This window comes from Pituophis catenifer, unplaced genomic scaffold (genome assembly GCF_029215685.1).
Source record: "Pituophis catenifer annectens isolate HBS135680 unplaced genomic scaffold, rPitCat1.0.hap2 SCAF_1, whole genome shotgun sequence".
Classification (NCBI taxonomy): Eukaryota; Metazoa; Chordata; class Lepidosauria; order Squamata; family Colubridae; genus Pituophis; species Pituophis catenifer.
Genome location: NW_027256881.1, coordinates 22,990,274 through 23,014,588, shown reverse-complemented (window position 1 = coordinate 23,014,588; position 24,315 = coordinate 22,990,274). Strand labels below are relative to the sequence as shown.

Below are 24,315 nucleotides of genomic sequence, written 5' to 3'. Positions count from 1 at the left end.
CCGCCCCTGCTGTAGATAATGCCATTCTAGCACTTTAAAATATTCTATCTGGATTTTGGTATCTAAGAGACAACTGCAAATCAACCAATGAGAGTTCAGCCAGTATTACACAATTCATGCTAGGCTTTTCATGCCAACTTAACTAGATACTAAAGCAGGACAACTGCTACTATTATAAAGATATTTGGATTTGTATGCATGCAGTAATGGGCTCTGTGTGCCTGTGTTTGCTGTCCCAACCTCCGTAACAGAATAAAATGTAGGAATCTCTAGTGAAGAATATTGTTCAACAACATGTTGTTGTCATATATGAGTCGCCATGGGCGAATAGGCGGCAATATGAATCTAATAAATAAATAATAAATTAATTAATATTGATTTTCCTTGTTCCTCAAAAAGGACATGAAGTGGGGGGGGGAAAAGTAAGGAAAATAAACGACTGTAGTATTCAATCTACATAAAGCCTTTTCTGTCATGATTATATACCCAACTATTGGGAAGAGCCACAGAAAATAGAATGAATCTATAGCGTACAGATCAAGGAAAAGGAGTATAATGTGAGTAAACCTAGGAGCACCACTGCGTTCCCTGCTGCATTCTGGATCAATTCTAACTGCTGCGTAGTCTTCAAAGGCAGCCACATGCGGAATGCATTGTAATAATCCCAATGGAAACTGATGAAGGATTGAGAGACCACAAGCAAAGCTTCCTGGTCCAGGATGAGACATAGGTGGCACATAAGTCAAATCTGTACAAAGGCTCCCCTGGTCATGGCTGCCACCTGCTCCTCAAGCAGGAACTGTGAGTCTAGGAGGATCCCCAAATTGCATACCAGCTCAGTCCAAGGGAGCGCCATCCCATCCAGAGTCAGAAGTTAAATATCACCTGGGCCTAGGCCCTAGGGCAGTGATGGCTAACCTTTTTGCCATTACATGCAAAAGCGGGGGGAGCGCGGGTGGGGTTGCGTGTGTGCGTGCCCACACCCATAATTCTATACGCCCTGCCCCTGCACATGTGTGCGTGATCCCCCTGCGCTTCCCTCTCTTTTGGCATGTGATGGCATGGTGGGCCCGGTAGGCCCGTTTTTCACCCTCCCCAGGCTCCAGAGCCTTTCTAGGAGCCTGGGGAGGGTAAAAATGGCCTTCCCCACGCTCCCCACAGGCCCTCCGGAGGCTGGAAATGGCCTGTTTGCCAACTTCCAGTGGGCCCAGAAGGCCCGAAAATCAGCTGGCCGGTGCACGCATGTGTGCCAGAGCTGAGCTCGCGTGCCCACCAATATGGCTCCACGTGCCACCTGTGGCACATGTGCCATAGGTTCGCCATCACGGCCCTAGGGGGTCAAAAACCCAGAGCCACTCTGTCTTGCCATGGTTGAATCAAAGCCAGTGTCTCCCCATCTAAACCCTTACAGTCTCCAGGCACAGGGCCTACATTGCAACAGCATCAGTGGTGGGTTGCCCCCGGTTTGCACCGGTTCTATAGAACTGGTAGTAAAACCAGCAGGAGGCTCCGCCCACCAACCCCGTCGTCATCAGAATGCTTCTGTGCATGCGCAGAAGAGCGCGCACGTGGCCTCATTGCAAACTGGTAGTAAAGGTAAGTAGAACCCACCTCTGAACAGCATCCTTTGCCTAGCTAGGGGTAGAGAGGTATAACCACACCTCACGGCATCAGATAATCTCCCCTAGAAGTTTCATGTATGTTAAATAGGAAGGTGAAAGACTGGAGCCCCAAGACAACCCACATTCTAGAGCCTAAGCCTTGATCTCTCCTCCCCCAATACAAACTGGAACATGGAGGGAGGAGGAGGAAGGAAAAGAACCACTGAAGCACAGTGCCTCCCACTCCCAACCCCCAAAGCTGGACCAAAAGGATACAGTGGTTGATAGTATTAAGCTGCTGAGAGGTCCAGAAGGGCCAGAATGATTGCGCCGCTCCCATCCCACTCTCCAGAGGTTACAAGTGCAACCAATGCCTTTTCAGTGCTGTGCCCCAGCCTGAGAAGGATCGGTAACTGCTTCATCCAGGGCCCTTTGTAACTGTGTGCCAACCACTCTCTCATAATCTTCCCTAAAAAGAGAAGTTGGACTGTTCTGTCTAGTTGGAGCCTGGACCAAAAACACTGTTGCATCTAAGGATGGCCTCTTGAGAAGGGGGCTCACCAAGGCTTCCTTCTCAAGAGGCAGGTGGTACCACACCCTCCTGCAAAGAGGCCTTAACCACCATTTGGACCCAACCTGCAATTGAATGGAGGGCTGGCACAACCATGTGGCACTTCCCAGGTGGCCTTGATCACCCAGGAATATGGGTCCAGGCGGCCAAGCTCAGTCACAAGGATCCTATCTGCTTCCTCAGGAATTTTTCTGCTGTGTCTTTTATGTCAGGAACAGCTTTTTTTATGCTAGCTGGATGTTGTCAGTCACTGCTGATTCATATTAGCTTGGGAAGCAGTCATTTCCAGAACTGACAAAAGGGCTGGGCATTGACAATGGAGAAATCATTGCCAAGGCATTTTGGAATTCAAGATGATTTTTCAATACCAGGAATGTACAACTCCTTGGGAACTGAAATCTAAACTTAATCTTTATGGAGTACCTCATACACACACACGCACACATAAAAGAATAAATGATCTTAAGTTGAAATCTGAATTGATGTTCATTTAATAAACATTATATTGAATTAAATGAATGTTGGTATTCATGTACTTAATAATTGTCAAGCTCTAGGGAAATCAGGAGATTCAGGCAGCTCAAATGATTGCAAAATTTACTGCAAGCTTAAGGTCTCTACAAGAATCTGACCTACTAACGGCCAAGGGAAATAGCGGGAATTAAGAGGCATTCAAGGTGGGCTGGATTTAGATCTCTTGCGGGTATGCAGGGACTCTTGACTTATGACATGTTGGGCCCTTCCCTTGGGCTCTGCCTGGTCATCTCCTACAATTATTTCTTTTTTTAGAGACTATTGGAACAAGACATTCAAGACTAGGAGTGGGATGTGTATGTGTGTGGCTCAGTGGCTAAAACACTGAGCTTGTCGATTGAAAGGTCAGCGGTTCAGTGGTTCGAATCCCTAGTGCCACATAACGTGGTGAGCTCCTGTTACTTGTCTCAGCTTCTGCCAACCTAGCAGTTCGAAAGCACGTAAAAAATGCAAGTATAAAAATAGGGACCTTTGGTGTTTAGTCATGCTGGCCACATGACCATGGAGATGTCTTCGGACAGCGCTGGCTCTTCGGCTTTGAAAGAGAGATGAGCACCGCCCCCTAGAGTCAGGAACGACTAACACATATATGCGAAAGGCACCTTTACCTTTATAAATCTGTGTAACACTGCTTTAATCCAGACATTGACATGCAACAGTACTTTCATACATCATGCTAAGCCACTGACCTGATTTTCATCCAGCATGATGTAATTCCATCTAATATTTAACTCTGGATATTGGGCTGAAGGCTGACCACTGTACTGGTTTTACAGGAACGGGTTACATATCTGATAAAATCCAAGTCAGTTTTATTTTCCAGCATCACAGTTTTCTTCTGGAGAGGACAGTTCTGTAAGTGTGGTAGTGGCTCATCAGCTACTATTTTCCACCCCCCCCCCATACTTCCCTGAATTAAGTCTGACAGCTTTTGAAATTGGGAGCGGAGTCTGGGTGGGAAGAATCGGTATTCAAATGAAACCACTTCACACATTTGTGTTGAACAAGGTGGTTAAGCAGACTTGAGCTGCCATTAAAGCAGCAGAAGGAAAAAGCACCAGAAAGCAGATAAGCTGAGAAAGTCCAGCTTTTCTGCATCCTAAAACTGGGACGTTCTGATAAAAAACAACAGTGACATGTGTTCCAGTCTTCTTTCTCATTTATTAAGGCTGATGTCAGATAAATACTGTTTAGAACATTTAGATTATTTTCCCTTAACAAGAGATTTTCTTTTTAAAGAAACCTCAAAGCCATGTTGTTCACTTGAAAACTGTTAAGAACCATTCTCTTTGCATAGCAAATTTTGCTTTATCGCTCCAGACAACTTTACAGAACGCAGCATGCCAACTTACAATATTATTCTCATGGTGGGAAAAAAGTAGTTAGCTATTGTCAAGTGGCAGGAAACCTATATTAACGTAAATATCCAGATAAAATATGTGTGGCTTTCTCCATTTACTGTGAAACAATTTTTTTTGAAGGCACTAGAAAATATTAACAAAAGCCACTGAGAGTCCTTTATAGGAAAGTCCAGAGATATCTTTTGGAGCATTATTACTACATTCGTTGTCTTGCAGATAACAGGCAAATCCCCTCGTGCCAATTTTCACCTCCTTACTTCGGATAATTCTCAATAATCATTGCATGGCCCTGCAGCAAGAGAAGAACTGAAATTACTCAAGAGAGAAACAAGATTCCCACCCCAAGAAAGAAGAAAGAAGAAAGAAAAATGAACAATGGGAAAATAGGATTACAAAAGGAAACCTTGGCAAGCGCAAGGCAACTATGGCCATGCTACATTGAGTCTAGAACCAATTTGTCCTGATGGTTAAGGCACTAGGTTAGAAACCAGGAGGTAGAGAATTCTAGTCTTGCCTTAGGCATAAAACCCAGCTGGGTGACTCTCTCTCAGCCCAATACACAGAGTTATTGTTGTGGGCAAAATAGGAGGAGAAAGGAGTACAGGCAGTCCCCGACTTACAATCATTCATTTAGTGATTGTAAATTGGGGACTTATCTGTATTAGGTATACAGTACTTGCCACCTTGAGTTATTTATAAAAACAGTAAAAGTGGAATATAAATAAGTAAAACTATTAATAAATAAATATATAAACAAACAAACCTAAATTGCTCATTGTAGGATTCTTACCTGTCCTCCAGCAGCACATGCTGCCACTACGGCATATTGTCCCCCTTCCTTCTTCAACCTGTGGGCAGCTGTGATTACTAAACGGCAGCCAGTAGCACCAAAAGGATGTCCTAAGGACAGGGATCCACCCCAGTTATTAAATTTGTCCAGAGAAGGAGCTCCAACCTATAAGTAGGAAAACAGTAAACGAGACTTAGGCTCTGAAATAAAGTATCCAATTTCACCTACGATAGGAAGAAAGTTACAAAATGTAAGCTTGAAAGACTATCAGAGCAGGTAACATATCAACTCAGCTGATGTTTGCCAGGTGACTGCTTCAACCACTGAAACATCACTGGAGAAGAGTAGGTCTGCTCACATGTGGCAAACACTGGACCGAGGGAAGAACTAAAGACAACTATAAACAGGATGCCTCTAACTTCCACCATGCCCTCTATGAAGTTTCTAGGAAACATAGCAGGGAAAATAAGATAAAGTGATGGAAACCAAAGAACAGGAAGGACAAAATACAGAAAGATAATAGATATACAAATTCACAGTAACCTTAACCCTACCTTTGACTTTCTGCCCATGCAATTCTGGGCAAACCAATCTGAATCCATGGCTTTGAGATTTGCTAAAATCTGTCCCTGTAGTGGAAAGGAAGGGAAAGGGAAGATTACATTGCAGCAATAATATAGTCAAAATACATGCAATCTCCACAATAGAAACATTTATTGTAACTCCAGAAGAATTAATACAAACCAACTAGCTGATAAGGTGCTTGAGGTTTTACACATTTCCAAATTATTATTGCCAAACTTTAATTCCAACCACTGTGTTATGCTATTTTACTTGTTCGTTCTCATGACCATTAACATGTAAGATACCACAATGCAAAAGTAAGCGATCTTGTGACCCATAAGACATTTCCAAAATAGGTGACAATGGATTATGGGGCAAAACAGCTAAAATAAACAAAATCACCTATCAAAATTGTAATAAATGATAAATGTGCAAATTTCTAGAGTGGATTCTGTCAACAAGGCTGTTCAATGGATTTGTAGTATAGCAATTTGAATCCAACGGGGAATGCTACAAGCCCTAATCAATAAATGAAGCCTTATTGTTACAGCATCCAGAGTAATTGGACTATGACAACATGAATTTACTGGCTCGGCCTGGCCTGTATGTAAATATCAGTGTGTGACCTTGCCCCAAATCTATTTTTAAAAAGTAGACAAAGAAGTACAGGATTCGAGACATACTTGATGCAATTAACATGCATATAAGGACTGGGGTTTCTATTTATAATGTTGTTTCTTGATTACTGGAATTAAGAACACAGTCCTACAGTATCCTCACTTGCTTCTTTTATTTTATTGCTCTTTCATTCAATTTTGTTTCATATGTTCGCACTGTATTTTAGTGTCTTCATTTTGTATTTCATTCTGAATGGTCAAGCGAAAGAAGAGTCTCTTACATCATAGTCATCCTATCTGGCAAAATCTCTCAATGATCACCTGACACAAATGATGCTGAAAACTCCAAAGCGTGAGGATTTGGGGGGGGGGGGGAGAGGGAGAGAGATTTAATGTTAACAGGTGTGGTTCACAATTTCGTGGCCTATATAGGCTTTTTATACGTAAGATTCTTTCAAAATCTAAATATGAGACAAATCATACAATCTGGCTTTCATTTTGGGGGACAGTGGTCTCTGCATGAAGATCTCAGAAGTGATGCCCCTAACTATAAATGGGTCATTGTCTGGTGAAGTCTGAACTGATGAAACATATTCCATTCTACAGCTGGGGATGAGCAGCAAGAGGCAGCCTGGTTGCCTTTCATGCCTTCATTATATTCACGCCATAAGTGTTACATGGATTAGGCCTAAAGAACCATCTGTCTTGTTGCTAACATTTACAGTGTAGGAGGGACTTTTCTAAGGATGCTTCCATTCACAGAACTTTGTATGTTAGATAAAAAGGACTTTTGTGAAATAGTCTCCCGTAAGATTAGATCCCACTCTTACAACTTTTTTAAAAAGTTGAAAACATATTTCTTTTAATTCAGTCTTTTTAGCTGTTTGGAGTAGTGTATTATGCATTTAAAGTGACTTTTAAAAACTATTTTCACTTAAGTTGTTGACTAGCCACCTTAATTGTAGAAAGGGAGTGTTTCAGTTCCCTCTATAATAACTAATAACTAATCAACCCAAGATTGAAAACTACAATTACTGGGTGAAGTAGAAAATACAATGAAATGTTTGAACAAAGCTATCTGTCTTGCACATGACTTTAGAAATACTTACTGCAAATGCTTCATGAAATTCAAACACGTCAATGTCTGCCATTGTTAAGCCAGCTCTTTCCAAAACTTTGGGAGTAGCATATGTTGGCCTAAGAGAAAAAGAAGCCAAGAGTTGCATTCAGATCCTTCTGGACAGGGGAAACCCTACTAGCACATTCAGAAGAATGTGCCTGCCTGTATCACCATTATAAAAAGGCACCCTTTCCTTTTCATTTGGCAGAAATAAACAAAATAACTCTCTCTTCCAAGTAGCTTGAAGAATTCTAATCCTCTCCACCTGATCTAAAAACTCTGAATAGAGAACATAATACTTCTATAGTAACAAACATTTTCTCTCTTGCTGGTGATATAAGAAGCTGTGCAGCAAAGAAATTGAAACAGAATGTTTGCTGCAAATTAGATATGCTAAAGAGATGAGTGAAAAGAATAAGAAACTACATAAACAAAGCAATTTCAGAATTCAGGAGGATTTTACACCATTTCTTACAAGCTGTGGAGATTTGTATTTATGACTCAGCCATTGTTTCTTCAAGTATCAGTGACAAAATGTAAGAATCCAAACTGAGCATGGGTGTTGGTATGTCTGGCCATTAGTCAGCAGCTCAGTATTTGTCTTCTCCAGGGCAGTCAACTCTTGAATGATTTTCAGAGGGGGTTGATGGCAATACAGCCCTATGCTAAGGGTAGGGAAGAATGTGTGGGAGAAGGTAAGGAAGTAGTGGTGAAATCTAAAATTTGTTACTACTGGTTCTGTGGGTGTGGCTTGGTGGAAGTGGTGATAATGTGACTGGGTGGGCGTGGCCAATTTTTTTTTACTTTTAAAACCATTTTTTCTACAACCTCTTCGACAAAGAGGTTGTAAAAATATGCTTTCAAAAGGCTCTGATGATCCCAGCTGAGCTTTTTTTCTTTTAAATGACTCTGACGATCCAAGCTGAGTTGCCTGATCAGCAGAGGCTTTTTTTTCTTTTAAATGCCTCTGACGATCTCAGCTGTGTTGCCTGATCAGCAGAGCCTTTTTTTTTTTACTTTTAAAAACATTTTTTTCGGCCGAAGAGGTTGTGGAAAAAATGCTTTTAAAAGTATATAAAAAAGCCTCTGATGATTGCGCAGCTCAGCTGGGCATGGGGGGTGGGGGGCAGGGATTTTTGCTACCGGTTCTCTGAACCACCCGCCTCCATTGCTACCAGATCGGGTGATCCGGTCCGAACTGGGAGCATTTCATCCCTGTAGGGAAGGATTGAGTTCACATGTCCTAGAGAATCTTAGCTGAATGGAACTGATCACAGAAATAGGCTGCTACAACTGTCAAAAGCCAAGTGGTAGATACACTGTGGTAGATTCACACCATGAAATATTATTGCTACCAAGTGGTAGATTCACTCCATGAAATATTAGTGCTGTTGCCAGTCCTGCCAAGAAAAGCTGCTAGTAAATTTTATGTGACAAAAAGGGGGGGGGGAAATTATATTCAAAGGGAATAATCATACTGTTATGCAATTAGCTGGGAGTCAGGAGTCATATACATATTAGTGGTAAAGGTAAAGGTTTCCCCTGTATAGTTGTGTCCAACTCTAGGGGCTGGTGCTCATCTGTTTCCTAGCTGAGGAAGCAAGTGTTGTCCAAAGACACTTCCGTGGTCATGTGGCCAGTATGATTATACACCGAGGCACACAAATGTTATGTTCCCATCAAAGTGGGATATTTATTTACTCACGTATGTGTGCTTTCAAACTGTTAGATGGGCAGGAGCTGGGACAAGTAATGGGAGCCTGGCACTCAGATCTCAAACCTGGGCTGTCAAATTACCGGCTGAAAGCCCAGCATCTTAAAAGCTGGGCCACCCCAGCCCATTTTTTTAGTAGTAAAATAACTCATATTTTCAGCCAATTTCAGCTCTACGTATTTTTTAGAATGTGATGCCTAACACACTGCTTAAGGATCAAATGTGAGCCTCCATCTGAAAAAATGTTGCACCTCCCTGCAGCAGCTGGGATAGTTGCCTAGGACTAAGAGGGAATAAGGTTTCTACAAATAAAATGATTTGGAAAATGGACACATGTCCATTTTCATGGTAAAAGGATTCTAAATTTACAACTTACCCAAGCAGAAGCTGATCTTTTGGGTCTTGGGATACATATATATAATCCCTAAATTGTATTTTTTTTTAAAAAAAAAGAGAGAGAGAAAGGAGAGATTGATTACATGATTACATAGATGAGAAAATGGCCATGGTTTTATGACAGATGGTGAGAGAAGGGAGAGGAGAGCTTCCATTCACCTGAGGTAGGCTTTTGGTTTGTATCCCATTGCCAAAGCCTTTTCTTCAGACATCAAGAGTATTGCCGATGCTCCATCAGTCTGTGGAGACAATATAAGAATGCCATCAGAATCTGAAAAAAGAAGTAAACTCCACCCCTGTCTCTTAATTCAATTTGCACATTAACTGCAGTTGTTTTTTTTTTAAAAAAAAAACCCCTTCAAATCTAAGCCTAATGCAAAATAAGTGCTTTTGTATCCCCCCCCCATAAAAGGCAAACCTGAATTTTAAAACTGCTGGCCAGGAAAAAGTCTGGAACTAAGATGACTGAAAGGAAAAGAACCAGCTGGGCCCCAGTAAAGAGTGAGAAGAAAAGATAATGGGAAGGGAAGGGAGGGAGGGAAGGAGGAAGGGGAAGCATAAGCAATGACTAACATGGAAAAAGGCAAAAGAAGCAGGAAAGCCAGACACTACTTGGTGGAGGAGTTTTGGGTCACAAAATTTTAAGACCCAAGTAATTTGAAAGGTGTCCCCATATGATGGGAACATCCCATATGATGACTGTGTAATAACTGTGGAGTTCTTGATCAGGTTGAGTCAAGTAATGAAACATCTGCGAACAACCAAGATCAGAGAGCCCAAGGACTCCACAGTTCAACTGTGAGCTACATATACTCTCTTCTATTGTATAACAATGCTACACTGAACCATGTCACACTATTTCGAATTTTAGGAAAACATTATTCCTCCTAATGTTACTGCATTACTAGAATGATAAATCACTATCAAATCCTGGATAAGTAACAAATACTCATATGTAAGTTTTAGAAGCAACCATAAAATCTAAAAGAATAGCCAAGGGTCCTTCATGAACCAGATTGCGGCTTGGTGTTATACTTGAATCAATTTTGTAATCTATTCTGATTAAAAGCAAATGCCAATCTAAGATTCCAGCAATTGTGAGTATGTTGTATAATGAGGATGCTTCAGAATGTATTTTTCAAAGGCAAATGTACAAGGGTGTTACCAGGAAAGAAGAGTTGGCAGCTGTTACAGTCCCATATGGCTTAACAAAAGCAGCTTTCAGTCGACCCATCTGCTCCAATGAAGATGGCCGGACACCGTTATCCTTCACTACAGTGTCCTTCCCTGCAAGAGTCATGTGAAGAGACTTAAGGTTCAAGACATCTGCTGTGTTGAAAGCCTACCTGTGAAATTCAACCTTCTTCATTTCTGCAATTCTTGACTAGGACTTATGCTGCTCATACTCTTAAACACATACATGTTTTTCCAATATTCCCTTCCAATGGACAGGTCTTTCTCCGACTATTTACTTTATCTTCTCCTCTACCTTCAAGATTTCCCAAGATCGTTTGTTACTTTCTCTCTCTCTAGGAAACCCTTCCCAACTAGGTACTCTTCACAATGACTAGATTTCAACATTCATAATCCTCAACCAGCACATCCTCCTGCTGGGATTTGTTGCAATTCAAGTCCTGCACTTTTGCAGAAAGATTGGGGAAGGCTCCCTTTAGATCACTTGGAAATATCACAGCCAGACACTCTTAAGAATATAGCACAGAGGTGTCAAACTCAAGGCCCGTGGACCAAATCTGGCCCACGATGTGATCAGATCTCACCCGCAGGGCCGTCCTGGAAAATGTAAGGGGCTGGCCTACATTGCTTTGGCCCAGTTTACCGTGTCACTTCGGCCCAGTCTACCCAATGCGAAGAGGAAACATCAGGCCAGCATGGCTTCGGTCCGATCTAACCAATGCAAAGAGGAAACATGCCAGCAGTTTGGGGAGTGGCGTCAAGCTGGTCACGCCCATCCAGTCAGCCATGCCCACCCGGCCCCCGAAATCAACCACAGCCCTGATGCGGCCCTCAATGAAATTGAGTTTGACACCCCTGATATAGCAGCTTATCCAGTGGTAAGATTTATGGTCAAAGTCATGCAACTGGCTGAGGACTTTGTGTCAGCCAGACAATTATAGCCAGCAGGTGGCATCATTAATATCAATTCCTGTAGTATATTACATTATGGGTATAATCATTTTGCAGGATGACAACCTTTCATAGGAAAAATAAATTTGTATTATTTTAAAAGACAGAAAAAAGTGGCTAGTTGTGCTTGTTACACCATATAACACCAGGAAGGATTTTGACCAAAATACTTTTGAGAACATTAAAGAGTTCTGTATATTTGAGGCCCATTTGACTGACTTACTACTAGCATTTTAACAGAAGGCATTCAGTCAACATTTTGACCAGAGATAATGGATAATTTTGTTTTTTAAATTTGTTATTAAATCCGATGAAGCTATGCATATCTTAATGAAAATTTGCTAATATTTAAACACAAAATGCAATTTGCTACTTCTAAATACGTATTTTTAAGGAGAATACTTAAAATTATCCCAGATGAAATAGGATATCAGCGAAAGTTTTCACTTTCCTTTTTTGCTATATGGATGTGGCTGAGTTAATGCAGGAATTAGGCACAGGTAAGGCATGTTTCAATCGTAACTCATCCACTGAAGAAATCTATGGACTAGGAAGAGCGGAAGAATAAGGCAGAAGGGGAAAAAAAACTAATATCTGTAATAACAGGTTTTTGTCTCCTCTCTCTTATCCTTAAGAGCTCTCTTTCTTTATTCAGCATCTAAACCAAAAGCCATTCCAAGAGAAAAGTATTTCCCTCCCTTCCACATCCCTCTGGAATGTGGGACCATTGCTACAGATTCTTCTAAACAGACATTTTACCTGGCACTTTGAATGCTACCACATCTGTGAGAAGAGATTCATCTTGTGCTTTCTTAGCCAGAGTGTGCGAACGGAGAGCATATTCATCTTGCTCCAAACGCGATATAGCAAATGCAGCTGCCAGGCGATCTGCTGAATGACCCATGGTCTCGTTGGTGGAAAATTCTGCCACTGCAGGGAGCTAGAATTATTGAAAAAATATCATGTGAAGATCAGTGTCCCTCAATTCAGTGCAGACAGCTCCATAATCTAATAGCTGAAGGTAAATCCACAGGATTTAGCAATGTAAAATATGTACCATAACACTGGTGTGCAGCAGCTCACCTTTTGCCATCTCTTGTTTAATCTACTCTTCCTCCTAAACTGCTTTACCTACAAACTTGGCCATGACTTTTTCCTCCCTCAACCTACTTTTTCTTTCAGCAAAGGAATTCCATATGTCAACCTCAGCCTCATTTTGCTCTATTATGTAATGAGTTTCTCAAGCCTGGGAAAAAGAATGACAGCTTGCAAAGAATTAAAAGAACATCTGCACATTTTTTCTTTACTAGGTAGCCAACTCTCCAGTAAGTTAACAGATGTTCAGCAAAAGATCAATGAAGTTAGAAATAAATATAAATGCTAAACTAAATATAGCAAATCCGCAAGTTTTTTGTAACAAATCTCTTTCCTCTTCCAATAAATCTGGTTAAAGAAGCCTATATAAGAATCTTGGGGAAGATTTGTGAACAACTGCTAAGGGCTTGATATGATACATCTTTTCTAGCATGTAGGCATTATTCTACTCTCCTCAGAATTCTCATACTGGCTGACATGATATTGACTACTTGAACCCTTGATTACTTTTTTTATAAATTGCTTTCTAGACCAAAGCTAATGGAAGTTGAAGTAGTATCCAGGGAACAGACAGAGTCAGCAACCATTTTTGGCCACAATGTGTCTCTAGCTCATTATTCTATTTATCCTTGCTCATTTTCTGAATTGGTTCCTCAGGCAGGCAGTGAAATGAAATCTATTTCCTGCTTTACCTCAGGTGCAAAGTAATCAGGACGGATTCTGGAGATCAGGGATAACTTCTGACCCAATCCTTTTGCTCTTGAAAATCCAAGCAAAATCTTCCTCATCTTCCGACTGTGTCTGATAGGAACATCGGACATCAATTCAACACCACCAGCAATTACCACATCCATCTGGCCAGATACGATGAGGTTATATGCTATAAAAATCAGAAGGCACATACATGACAGTTACCAAGTTGAAGACTGATCAGTTTCCTGACTGAAAAAAATCACTTCAATTACTTTTTTATGCTCTTCAGAATTGGCCATTTCTCACCCTTGTACTTCATACACATCGTGGAACTTTTCAAGCAGAAGATGAGGGACAATTGATAAAGTCACGTTAGAGTTAAGGATTCAATAGATAACAATTCTTTCCTAAAGTATTTTTTTAAAGTCACTTTAAAAGTTCAACTTTATACCGTAAATCCAATTGGGTTTCCACTTTATATGACTCTAGGTATACATTTACACTTTTAAATCTTGGTTTCTTCATGTGCTCTGTTTATTTGCATACTACCCTGCTTCCCCCAAAATAAGACATCCCCTGATAATAAGCCCAATCGGGCTTTTGAATGCATGGCAATAAGGCCAAGCGCTTATTTCAGGGTTCAAAAAAATATAAGACAGGGTCTTATTTTCGGGGAAACACGGTATCTTTTGCCTATATACCAAATTTAAATATTTATCCAATTTATAAAGGGGCTGGGTAGAATCTGTTATACATCCTATTAGAATTAGGCATGTGAAAATTAAAACGCAAATCAAGTTGTAAGAATGAAATTCTCTGAAGCAATTTACATTATTTTATTCTGGACCATAACCTCTCTATAAAGGCTTTCTTAGCATTTTTAAACTAGAAATAGATTTTTATGTCTTTTTTTTTTGTCCAAGAGATGGCCTCTGTTGAATGAAACAGATGACTATCAGCTGCCACATGGCAGATCACTGTGGATATTTCAGGCGTCATACTTTATTCTTTGTCCTCCTTATAAAATTTGGTGCAAAACTCCAGGAATTTGTAACCATAACTAATACTTTATTTTTTACTATAAGACCAAGCAGATCACTTGCTAATATACCATAAAATATCGAAACATCTTCCATGGGGCAAATTCTACTTTTCTTTCATCTCTGAGTTAGAATATTTATTTATTTATTTTTATCTATTTATTATTAAAATTCGATGCCACCCATCTTGCTGAGGCAAGTCATACAATTAAAATACCACATAAAACATTAAAACAATAATAAGAACCAAACATTTAAAACTCAGATAAAATTCAATTAACCAAGATGGAAAGGAGTGAAGTATGCATGGGGAGGAGGCGGGGTCTGACTAATATATTAACCACCTCCAAGTTGCCACTCCCACCGGGGTCCCAGGCCAGATGGCAGAGCCTGGTTCTCAAGTTTTTTCAGAAGACCAGAAGGGTGGATACAGATCTCACCGGGATGGGTGACCCCGGGGGGGGGGGGGGGGGGGGCAGGGCCTCTAAGTGTTCCATAGGGCGGGTGTCATGGCAGAAAAGGCTCTTTTCCTGGATCCTGCCAGCTGAAATTCCTTGACTGACAGGGCCCACATGCCTCTTCTGCTGGCATGGATGGGGCAGGCTAATCCCATCAGCAGGAGCAGGTTCCTCAAATAACCTGGACCCATGCCATGAAGGACTTTTTAGGTGATAACCAACACCTTGAATTGGACCTGGAAGCAAACTGGCAACCAGTGCAGCTCACAGAACAGTGATGTAACATGGACTGCCCTAGGGGCCTCAATAACTGCTCATCCAACTGGTTCTACGCCAGCTGAAACTTCCAGACTCTTGAAGGGTGACTAAATGTAGAGCATGTTGCAACAGTCCGATATTAAGAGGTAATAAATTCTACTGCAGAAATACATTTTCCTGCATGTTCACAGCCTATTTATATATGGTCCTTACTTAATCAAGCAGGATAACATACCTGTTGTCATTGCCTGGTTGGAAGATATGCAAGCCATGGTGACAGTGTGAGCAGGAGTTTTGTCAGAGAAGCCAGCTCCCAAGGCAGCCTACATAAAAGTCAGAAAGCCAACCAGAATATTGAGAGATGTCTAATTTCTATAGTTCTCATGATACATTGCAGTCCAAAGTTTTCAGCGTAGCAGGTTTTGCAAGAATCTTGCAGAGAAACTCAGGTTGAGAAATTTTATCTTATTGGTGTATTCAATGACTGGGTAAAGATAGCAATAGCACTTAGACTTATATACCACTTCATAGTGCTTTACAGCTCTCTTTAAGCGGTTTATTGGGTCAGCATATTGCCCCCAACAACCTGGATCCTCATTTTACCGACCTCGGAAGAATGGAAGATTGAGTCAACCTTGAGCTGGTCAGGATCGAATTACTGGCTGTGGGAAGAGTTAGCCTGCAATACTGCATTCTAACTACTGTGCTACCACGGCTCTTGTAGAAGCCTTTTGCTCGTCAAACTTTTTATAGTCAACAACTAATTCAATAAGGTTTGTTTCTGTTTAACCAATATTAAATAAACATTTTTTGTTTGACCAATATTAAACAGCATTTTAAAAGGATATAACCAGAGCCTCTGCTTGTCAATTATAATCACTCTTTGTATTGCAATTTTCAGTTTATTGAAAACAGAATGGTCCGTTCACATCTCATACTAAGTAATAATTTGTGATTTTGGCTTAGCCTATTTGGTGAACCCAGCTAATTTACTCAAACCATGGTTAAACCAAAAATGGTGTGAATCCAGATCACCAAATGTAACAAATAAGTTCAGGCTACAGTAACCACAGGTTAAGAAACTAATTTATTTGCAATAGCCAAATGGTCAATTTTACAAATCAGTTAAAAGTTCTTGGCTGTTTGCCTCTGCTTAAAAACATATGCATAAAATTGCTCAGGAGGCTTTGGACCTAACTGCAGAGGCACCATATCTAAGAGACCTTTTACACATTTTAACTAGCACGGGAATAATCCTAGAGTTGCCAGGAAAAGTACTGAAGACTAGTCTTCCAATGAGATCACTGGGACTTGCAAATAGTGAATATTTTCCTATTGATATACTTCTGTCTCAATAACACCAGAGAAAAGGCTGCCCCAGGTCCAGTTACCTAATTGTACAGTGGACCAGAATGCCAAAGTAATTTTTATCTGGAAAATGTAACCTGAATCTTATACCACCCATGAAATGAAGTTCTCTCAGAGACATTTTACTTATGTTGGAAACTATGAAGAGAGAATGTATCCACAAATGCCTCTCTGCTTTCAGTTAAAAGGGGCGGGGGGCAGGGAAGATGCTGCTGAATGGAAAATATGGCATAGTATAGCAGAGAAATGTAGCTCAGTCAAGGGAGCAAAAGCTTAGTCTCAGGCCCGCCTCTGCTTAAGACGCTCTTAGGAAGCAGGGCTTCAAATGGCCAGGGTCAGCATGAAAACTTGAAAAACAGGGAATAGAAGAATATTCAGAGGTAGAATATTCTAGAAGAACTGATGCAATGCTCCAATTTAATCAATCTTGGTTTCTATGATTCAGCAGTAAGACATCTAAATAAGGTAACCTTGGTTACACAATACCACACAACATTGCTTCACTGACACAAAGCCAACTGGGGTAAAGTTCAGCCTGAACGTTAAAATGAAGATACTTGTTCAGGCGGAGAATCAGACAAGCAAAAACTGGTGACAGGTGACGCAATACAGAGGGAAAATGCAAGCAGTAACTAGTTACTATCATGTTTAACTGCTAAAAATGGCAACTTTGGGTCTTTTAATATTAAAACTTCATCCAGGTGCCTGCTTAGTTTTTGAAAAGCAAACATGAATGCTCTTGCAGTTGTCAGAAATGGGAGATGATTGACATGCTTAAGGTTTATGAGCAGAACAAATAATAAATAAAGGCTTGTCAACAAGTCAAAGGGCAAGTCCAGCATTCAAAGCAACAAAAGCCATCAGCAAAATTAGGTAAAATCAATCTGGAGAAAAAAGGTTGGTATCTGTGAGTGTGCATACATAAAAAATTACTTAATCCTAAAGAATTGGACTTAGTCCTTTTCAGGTATCAAGTTACTAATCAACAACCCGTACATTCTTAACTTCATTTGACTTGAACTCTCAGTGGTTTTTGCATATAGGAGCTGCAGACAAGCAAATGTGCCTTCAGAAATTATTTGGGAGGGGTGGGGGTTGCCTTTAAATTAGTATTGATTCCTGGAAAATGCCTGGACTAATCTTTACAATTTTCTTGGCCAGATTTTTTGGGAACTGATTTGCTATGTCTCCTTCCTAGAGCTAAGTATGATTGGCCCAAAGCATAAAATGATACCTTCATGAGCATTGCCAAATCCATGTTTGTAATTACAATGCCGAAGTAATACTTTGTAATTCAAGGCTGAGTATGCCTTGGAAAACAATATTTTACTTCTGTAAGTTGCCCAGAATTGCCATCAGTGAGTTGGGCAGCCATATACATTTTCTTAAGAAATATTTAAAAAGTGCTTCAGACTTGCCCATCTGTTGTTTAAATCGGCCTGTCATTTTTCATGCTTCTAAATACCAAAAACAAACAAACAAACACAGCTATGTCTGCTTTGAGGGTTACACTGACTTTAATAAGTGGATTTCTTACAGGAGTCACCCCCTTTTTTAAGTGATTATGAAGATCAGCAGCAGGAAAGCACTGGAAAAAATAGGATGGGAACCCTGTAGGAAAAGTGATAGGTGGCCCGTGACGACCTTTCTGGGACAGAGAGAAGATTAGAAAGTTAAAAAGTACCATGTATTAGACTTATAGCATAGAAAGTGACGAAAGGCAGAGGGGGCTCTAGTCTGGGGCAGGTGGTGAGAGAAACTGGCAGATACAGCATCAAGCCTTGCAGGTTTTAAAGAACAGGAAGCAGAAGCAGACATTCCTTCATGTGCATCAAGTCTGCAAAATGACAGGCAGGCTTTTAAACACATGCACAAAATGTGGAAATGTTTTAATGTTTAGAATGACTCGATATTTAGAAAGTAAATCTGATATAAAATTCAGTTTTATTTGAAAACCATTAAAGGCTACATTGTTAAACATGGAATTGCACTATATCCAAAATTATGGTTTCAGAAGTTAAATTCTAACTTAATATATAATCTCCGTATCCGTTAGGAAATGGTTATTTGTCTAACTAGTTGGTCAGGCAATATATAAACCAACAATGTATGTTTGCAGTCAGAAAGGTATTATATTGCTTTAAGACTGTATTGCATCATCCTGTATCCTGATTGGCTAAGCTCTATAGCCAATGTACTTAAGGGAAGTCAGGATTGATATATTTTTTTATCATCTGTAGTTTTTCTCTCTCTCCTTTTAAAATGTCTGACAGTGGTAAGCCAAACTTAAAACCATATCTAACCAAAGATGTTTTGATTAGAAAATGGGTATGAAATGTTTTGTGTTACAACTTTTAAATAAGGTATTAGACCATATTTGTGATATATTTTACATTTTATCAAGTCTTCTTTTACTGTTTATATTTATCTGTATTATCTATTTTTACAATCTTTTAAACGCATATTCACGTCTTCTTCCAATTTAACAAATTGCAGTTTAACGGATACCCCTTCTCCCAAGTGGGACCATTAAATAAAAAGTTTTATTGCGGGATCCAATCTAGGTCAGTCACTGGGACCAGAGGTTTAGTTTTCTGAGCTTTCTTGGGCTCCAGCAAGAGTCTGAAAGCTCAGAAGACTAAGCCTCTGGTCCTGGTGACCAACTCAGTCTGAATCCTGCATCATTATCCTAGGACACGTATATTTGCCTTCATTCATAAAAGTTTTATTGTATTTCAAGATTGCAGAAAGAGGTACATCTCTATTTTAAGTCATAGAAGCCAGATTCCACTCAAAATTAGTTCCTTCATCTCATCTCCATTCATATCCCCACCCTCCATCCCAAGTCTTATGATTCTTCTATTGTTTAACATACCTCTCTAGCAACATTACTTGTTTTCACTTCTTGGATAACAGTGCCTAACATAATGTACTCCACAGCTTCCTTAGGCACATCAGTCCGATACAGCAAGCCTCTGAGGGAACAAATCAGAGAAAGAAGGCACTTCAATGTCATATCAAGAGTGTTTTAAAAAATGGTAACAGAGATGACAGAGGGGATTGAGTACATCCCTTAAGAGGACAGACTGAAGGAACTTGATTCTTCAGTCTGAAGAAAATAAGGTTATAGTTTGGCAAGATTCTGTCCATTAGTGTAAGCAGACGTTTTAATCACATCTATCTATAGTATGAGAGTCACTCTGATGTTGTGGTTAAGGCAGGCTAGAAACCAAGAGACTGCACATGAAACCAGTTGGATGACCTTGGGCCAGTCACTCCCTCTCAGCCCTAGGAAGAAGGCAATGGCAAACCACTTCTGAAAAACCTTACCAAGAAAACTACAGGGACTTATCCAGGCAGTCTTTGAGAATCAGATAGCAAATTGGCTCTCCAAGCATTTCCAAAACTCCTGTCCCAAATTTTGTTACATGCTAATCTAGGTAATCTACTGAATCTAGTCAACAGAAATCTTGACAGGATTTTTGTTGTTGCTCTTTTGTGTGTAAGTGATTAAATTATCTTGTGTACTTTTTAATTCTGGAAATTATCAAAGAATAGGCAGGTTTCAAAATACTCTTCCCTCACTAAATGCTTCCCAGAGTGGGCCAAGAGGTTATCTTGGAAAGAATCACACTTTGCTACAGCCTGTGCAGTTTTGCTCCCACAGCCCATAGTCCACCTTGCTTTGTAGTTAAGCAAAGTAGTAAATATAGTCCTTGAATTAAAATATGATTCTACATAACATTGCAATTGTAAATCCTAGATTTTATAACTGGGAAAACAGTCCTTTTCATTCTATAAGCTAAGTCACAAGGTGATTTCTAGGGCAATGCTTTGGATCTGATTGGGGGAAAATGCTTCAGAATGCAAGAAAAGGTGAATGCAGTAAATTCCTGTAGTTCACTGGAGAAGCTATTGCTGTTCTAAGGACTTTGTGGCAGTTTCAGTTCATTCAGCTTTAATGAATCCAGAGGGAAGCTGTATTCCTGCTCTTAGGAAAAGTACTTCTTCCCAATTTGAATCCAAAGCTTACAGGACAGGACACTACAAAATTTAGGACATTTCTACCTTCTTTTTTAAATTCACATGTAAGTGTTTTACTTAAGATAAAGACAAATCTAAAGAAAAACATAGAAAAAAGTGCAAGGTAAGAAAAAAAAAGTTATGCAATACAGTGAGCTCTGAATTTATCTTTAACAGATAATTACAATTTTATAATCTTCCCTCCCTCTTAGATGTCAAACAAATTCCTTTAGCTCCACTTTTTAAAAAAATCCTCAATCCATAACTCATATTATTTTTCTTCTTTCAGCAAAAGCTCCATATAAGATAACATTTCACCTGGAGACTGGAAATTCTAGTCCCACCTTAAGCACAAAAGTGCTTGGATAACTTTAGACCAGTCACACTCACTCAGTCCAACCCACCTTACAGGGTTGTTGTGAGGAAAAGAAGAAGAGGAAGAATGATTAGATATGCCTGCTACCTTGAGTTATTTATAAAAATAATAAAGATGGGATATAAATAAAGATGAAAGAATTCAAAGTACATTAGGAAGACAACAAGGTGAATTATTCTCATCTGTATTTATTCGGAGTAAGAATGGCAGCATTCTACTGATTGCCAAAAAAGAGTAGTTGTATAAAACAAGAAAGAAGAAAAGGCATTTCAGGCAGAAAAAACAAAGCAGAACAACATCCCTAAGCAACTCTCTATGAACTCACAACCAAACTGCCCCACTTCTATTTATTTACTACTTACATCAGTGCTGCCCTGGCCAAGTCATGTGGCATTAAATCTGCATACCTGAAGATTAGAAGAGAAAGAAAAAAATACCTTCTCATTAATTCCTGAAAAATATACTTTTGTTTTATTAACTGCAGTATAAATTGAAAAGGAAATTACAATACCTTTAAATTTGGCTGTTTCTCTGTTAACATTATTTATATCTCTTTTTCCCAAAAGTGCCCAAGAGATTTCATAAATTGTTTTTATAAATTTTTATAAAGTGAAGATTTAATACTCACGAAGTCCCAGACTGCAAAAATGGAATGCGAACACCATCCACCACTACAATATTCTTCATCCCATTTTTAGTTAGGGTTTTCTTGCTTTTGGCCTGAACTGCAGTAATAATAAATTATTACTAGAAAAACTGGAACAAGAATTATCATAAAATAATTGAAAACTAAAGTATTGATTTATTGCTATTGTTTAGAAAAGGGATTAAAATAATTTTTACACTAGTATAAGAACAAGAGAGTTTATTTTGAAGTTTGTCAAAAACATCCAAAGCTCACTATTTATTCCTTCTATTTAATAACGTTAAGATATTTATTGTTTGATTTTTCCATCTGTAGTTTTCAATGAAGCATGAATAAACATCAAAGCTAGAATCATAGAATTTGAACATTTTAAAAATATATTCGTGTGTATAACACACACACACATGTCATACTAGTAGAATATGTTTCTTATAGATTACAGTACTTTCACAACCCCTTTTGGATTTAATTTATGTGATCTCAGATCTATTTAATATCCTAATTTATGAGACAGCATAGGAGTGCAACTACAATAGAGATGTGCAGTCAGATTATTCATATTTTTCCTGTACCTGTTGCGAATAACTGGGATGAGCAGCTGAAAGATCTCAAAGCTGAAATATTAAGAAAACCAAAATAACATAGGTAAAACAGACAATGATGTTATTCAGACATAAAAACAAAGCAAATTTCTCATAAGCTTCTAACTAATCATGAGCCAAAAGGATCAGAGAGAATGTACTGTGACATTTAGAACACTAAAGCAAAAAATGAATAATATGATAGGATTATGGTATCTTAATATGCTAGTAGCTGCATCAGAAAAAGAGCAATGAAACTCAGAAAAAGACAATGAACTATTTTAACTAAAACGAATTTATAACCTTTATAACATGCCAGATATAAGTCCAATAACTAATCATGCATTGGGTATTTAGATTATCTAAAGGAGAAAAACTTACAGAATTTGGTTGCCCGTGGAATGATGGTAGGAAGAATTTTCATGCCACAAGTCAACAAGGATGCCATTTTGAAGCCTGAAACATGAAGAAGAGATTGCTGTCATTTGTCTTAGTTACTGTGGCTTGTTAACAGTAAATATTGTGGGCATAGTGCCCAGTTCAAAGGTTTATTCAAAGTAGCCAAGCTTATGGTTCCCCATCTAGTTTCCAAAAAACACTGGGAAGTTTTCAAAAAGCAAGGCATAATTTTGTTTTATTAATAACAGATAATACAAAGTAGATTAAATTACTTATTTTATACTGGAACTTTGTTAACTTTGGTTAACCAAATTTGCAACCTGGCAAGTATAATTCTTGATTTAATGTTTCCATCAAGGTTTTGCTCACTTTGAAAAGAACGTTCTTTCAAATGCTTTGTACTACTTAATCATCTATCTTCTCTTACATTTCCCAGTTTATATATGTCCAGCTCATTTTATTAAATGTTGCTGTAATATTATGGTTTTGGAAATTCTCCAAAAAGGAGAATCAGCATAGTGTATCAATTCAGATACTGAACTGGGATAGGAAAGAATCAGGTTTAAATTAACATTTAGCTACCGGTATTTATGTAATTTCATTGAGTAGCTTTCCACTTAGAGAAAGAAGAACAATTGATTCAACATGCCGCATGAAATGAAATTGGAAAAAAAGTTTTGAAGAACTATTATGTACAAATACTTTGTACCTGGAAGAATGCAGGATATATGCAGGATCAATCACATAATGCAGGATCATTCACATAATATCAATCACATAATATCAAAAGTCAACCATTGAGTCTCTTTCCTGCTATGAACTGCAATTATGATAGGGAAAACCAAAATGCCCTATTATATATGGTATTTTAATTATCTTTATTGTTATTGCAGTTTAATAATATGCAAAACAAAAATACAAAACCAGTACAAAAAAGTGTTAACAAATGAAAGTATCAAACTATAAACAAAAATTAAAAAAAAGAAAGGAAAATGATAAACAATAAGCAAAAAAAGAGAGATATATTTCATATATCAAACATTAAACAATCTATGAAGATTTCAAATTTAAAAGAGAATAAACCTCCTTTGTGATAAAAATGTTATGATATTCGCCTGCTTTAGAAAAGTGTAAATATTATACCATAACAGTGTTTCCTAAGTACAATGGGCAATTTAATTATCTAAATACATATCTTAAGCATTCCATATTGCTATTATGCTTGCACAGTATTGGAACATTCTTCCTTATGAAACTTTGCATCGTATGTTCTTTGGGGTTTATACACAAGCTACTTTTGCTCATGCCGATTGCCCTTCCTCAACTTCACCTCCAATTAATCCCATTACATGCAAAAAAACCAGGATGTGTAATTCAATGCAGCTATATTAAGAAAAAGTAGATAGATCGGTCATTGCGCATATCGATACATCATCATCCGTCCACTGCTCCTATCGCGTCACTTCCCTCCACGGAGAACCCACGCAGGAAAGCAAATCCTCCCACCGCCTAATCCCCCTCAGTTGCCCTCCCTCCAGCCCGCTTGGGAATTAGAATCGCCCACCTTGGGGGAGCGCGAAAAAAACAAGGCAGATTAGCTCACCGCCGACAACAGCCCTCCACCACAGGCTGCAAACAAACAGCCCCGCCCCTTTACCCGCTCAAGGGCGCCCAGTACAAAGGAGGCCCTCCCTTGCAGACAGTAACCGGCGTTCGCCGTAGCCGCCTAAACACTCCCCCCCCCTTCCCGCGGTTCAACGTTTCTTTTTCCACATAACAAATATTGAAGAAGCGCCTTAGAAAACGTGAGAGAAATGTGCCCTTCGGAAGAACCGTGGGGGGGGGGGGGACATCTGCCGCGCCATAGCATAGCAAGGCGCGCTGTGGCTTGTCATCAGGCAAATCGGGGGACGCCTCAGTTGAAGTAAACGAGAGCGACGGAGGAGAAGGGAAAGCCCCCTTGGG

At 39.3% G+C, this 24,315-nt stretch overlaps 1 protein-coding gene across 2 annotated transcripts; it reads right to left on the bottom strand.

The window, feature by feature from the left end:
* Nucleotides 1-3,847: 3,847 nt before the first annotated feature.
* On the bottom strand, nt 3,848-23,994 carry HADHB (hydroxyacyl-CoA dehydrogenase trifunctional multienzyme complex subunit beta). Of its 2 annotated transcripts, none has more exons than XM_070932179.1 (16): nt 23,954-23,994; nt 22,333-22,407; nt 21,943-21,984; nt 21,353-21,449; nt 21,087-21,131; nt 19,201-19,300; nt 15,193-15,280; nt 13,201-13,388; nt 12,173-12,353; nt 10,434-10,555; nt 9,428-9,507; nt 9,249-9,296; nt 7,148-7,235; nt 5,412-5,486; nt 4,858-5,022; nt 3,848-4,356 (listed from the first exon to the last, which is right to left on the bottom strand). In XM_070932179.1, the coding sequence occupies exons 2-16, from the start codon at nt 22,397-22,399 to the stop codon at nt 4,321-4,323; spliced, it is 1,422 nt and encodes a 473-aa protein (XP_070788280.1). In that variant the 5' UTR covers nt 22,400-22,407; nt 23,954-23,994; the 3' UTR covers nt 3,848-4,320. The 2 variants fall into 2 exon arrangements, with proteins under 2 accessions (XP_070788280.1, XP_070788279.1); XM_070932178.1 differs by having other exon boundaries at nt 23,915-23,990.
* Nucleotides 23,995-24,315: the final 321 nt, after the last annotated feature.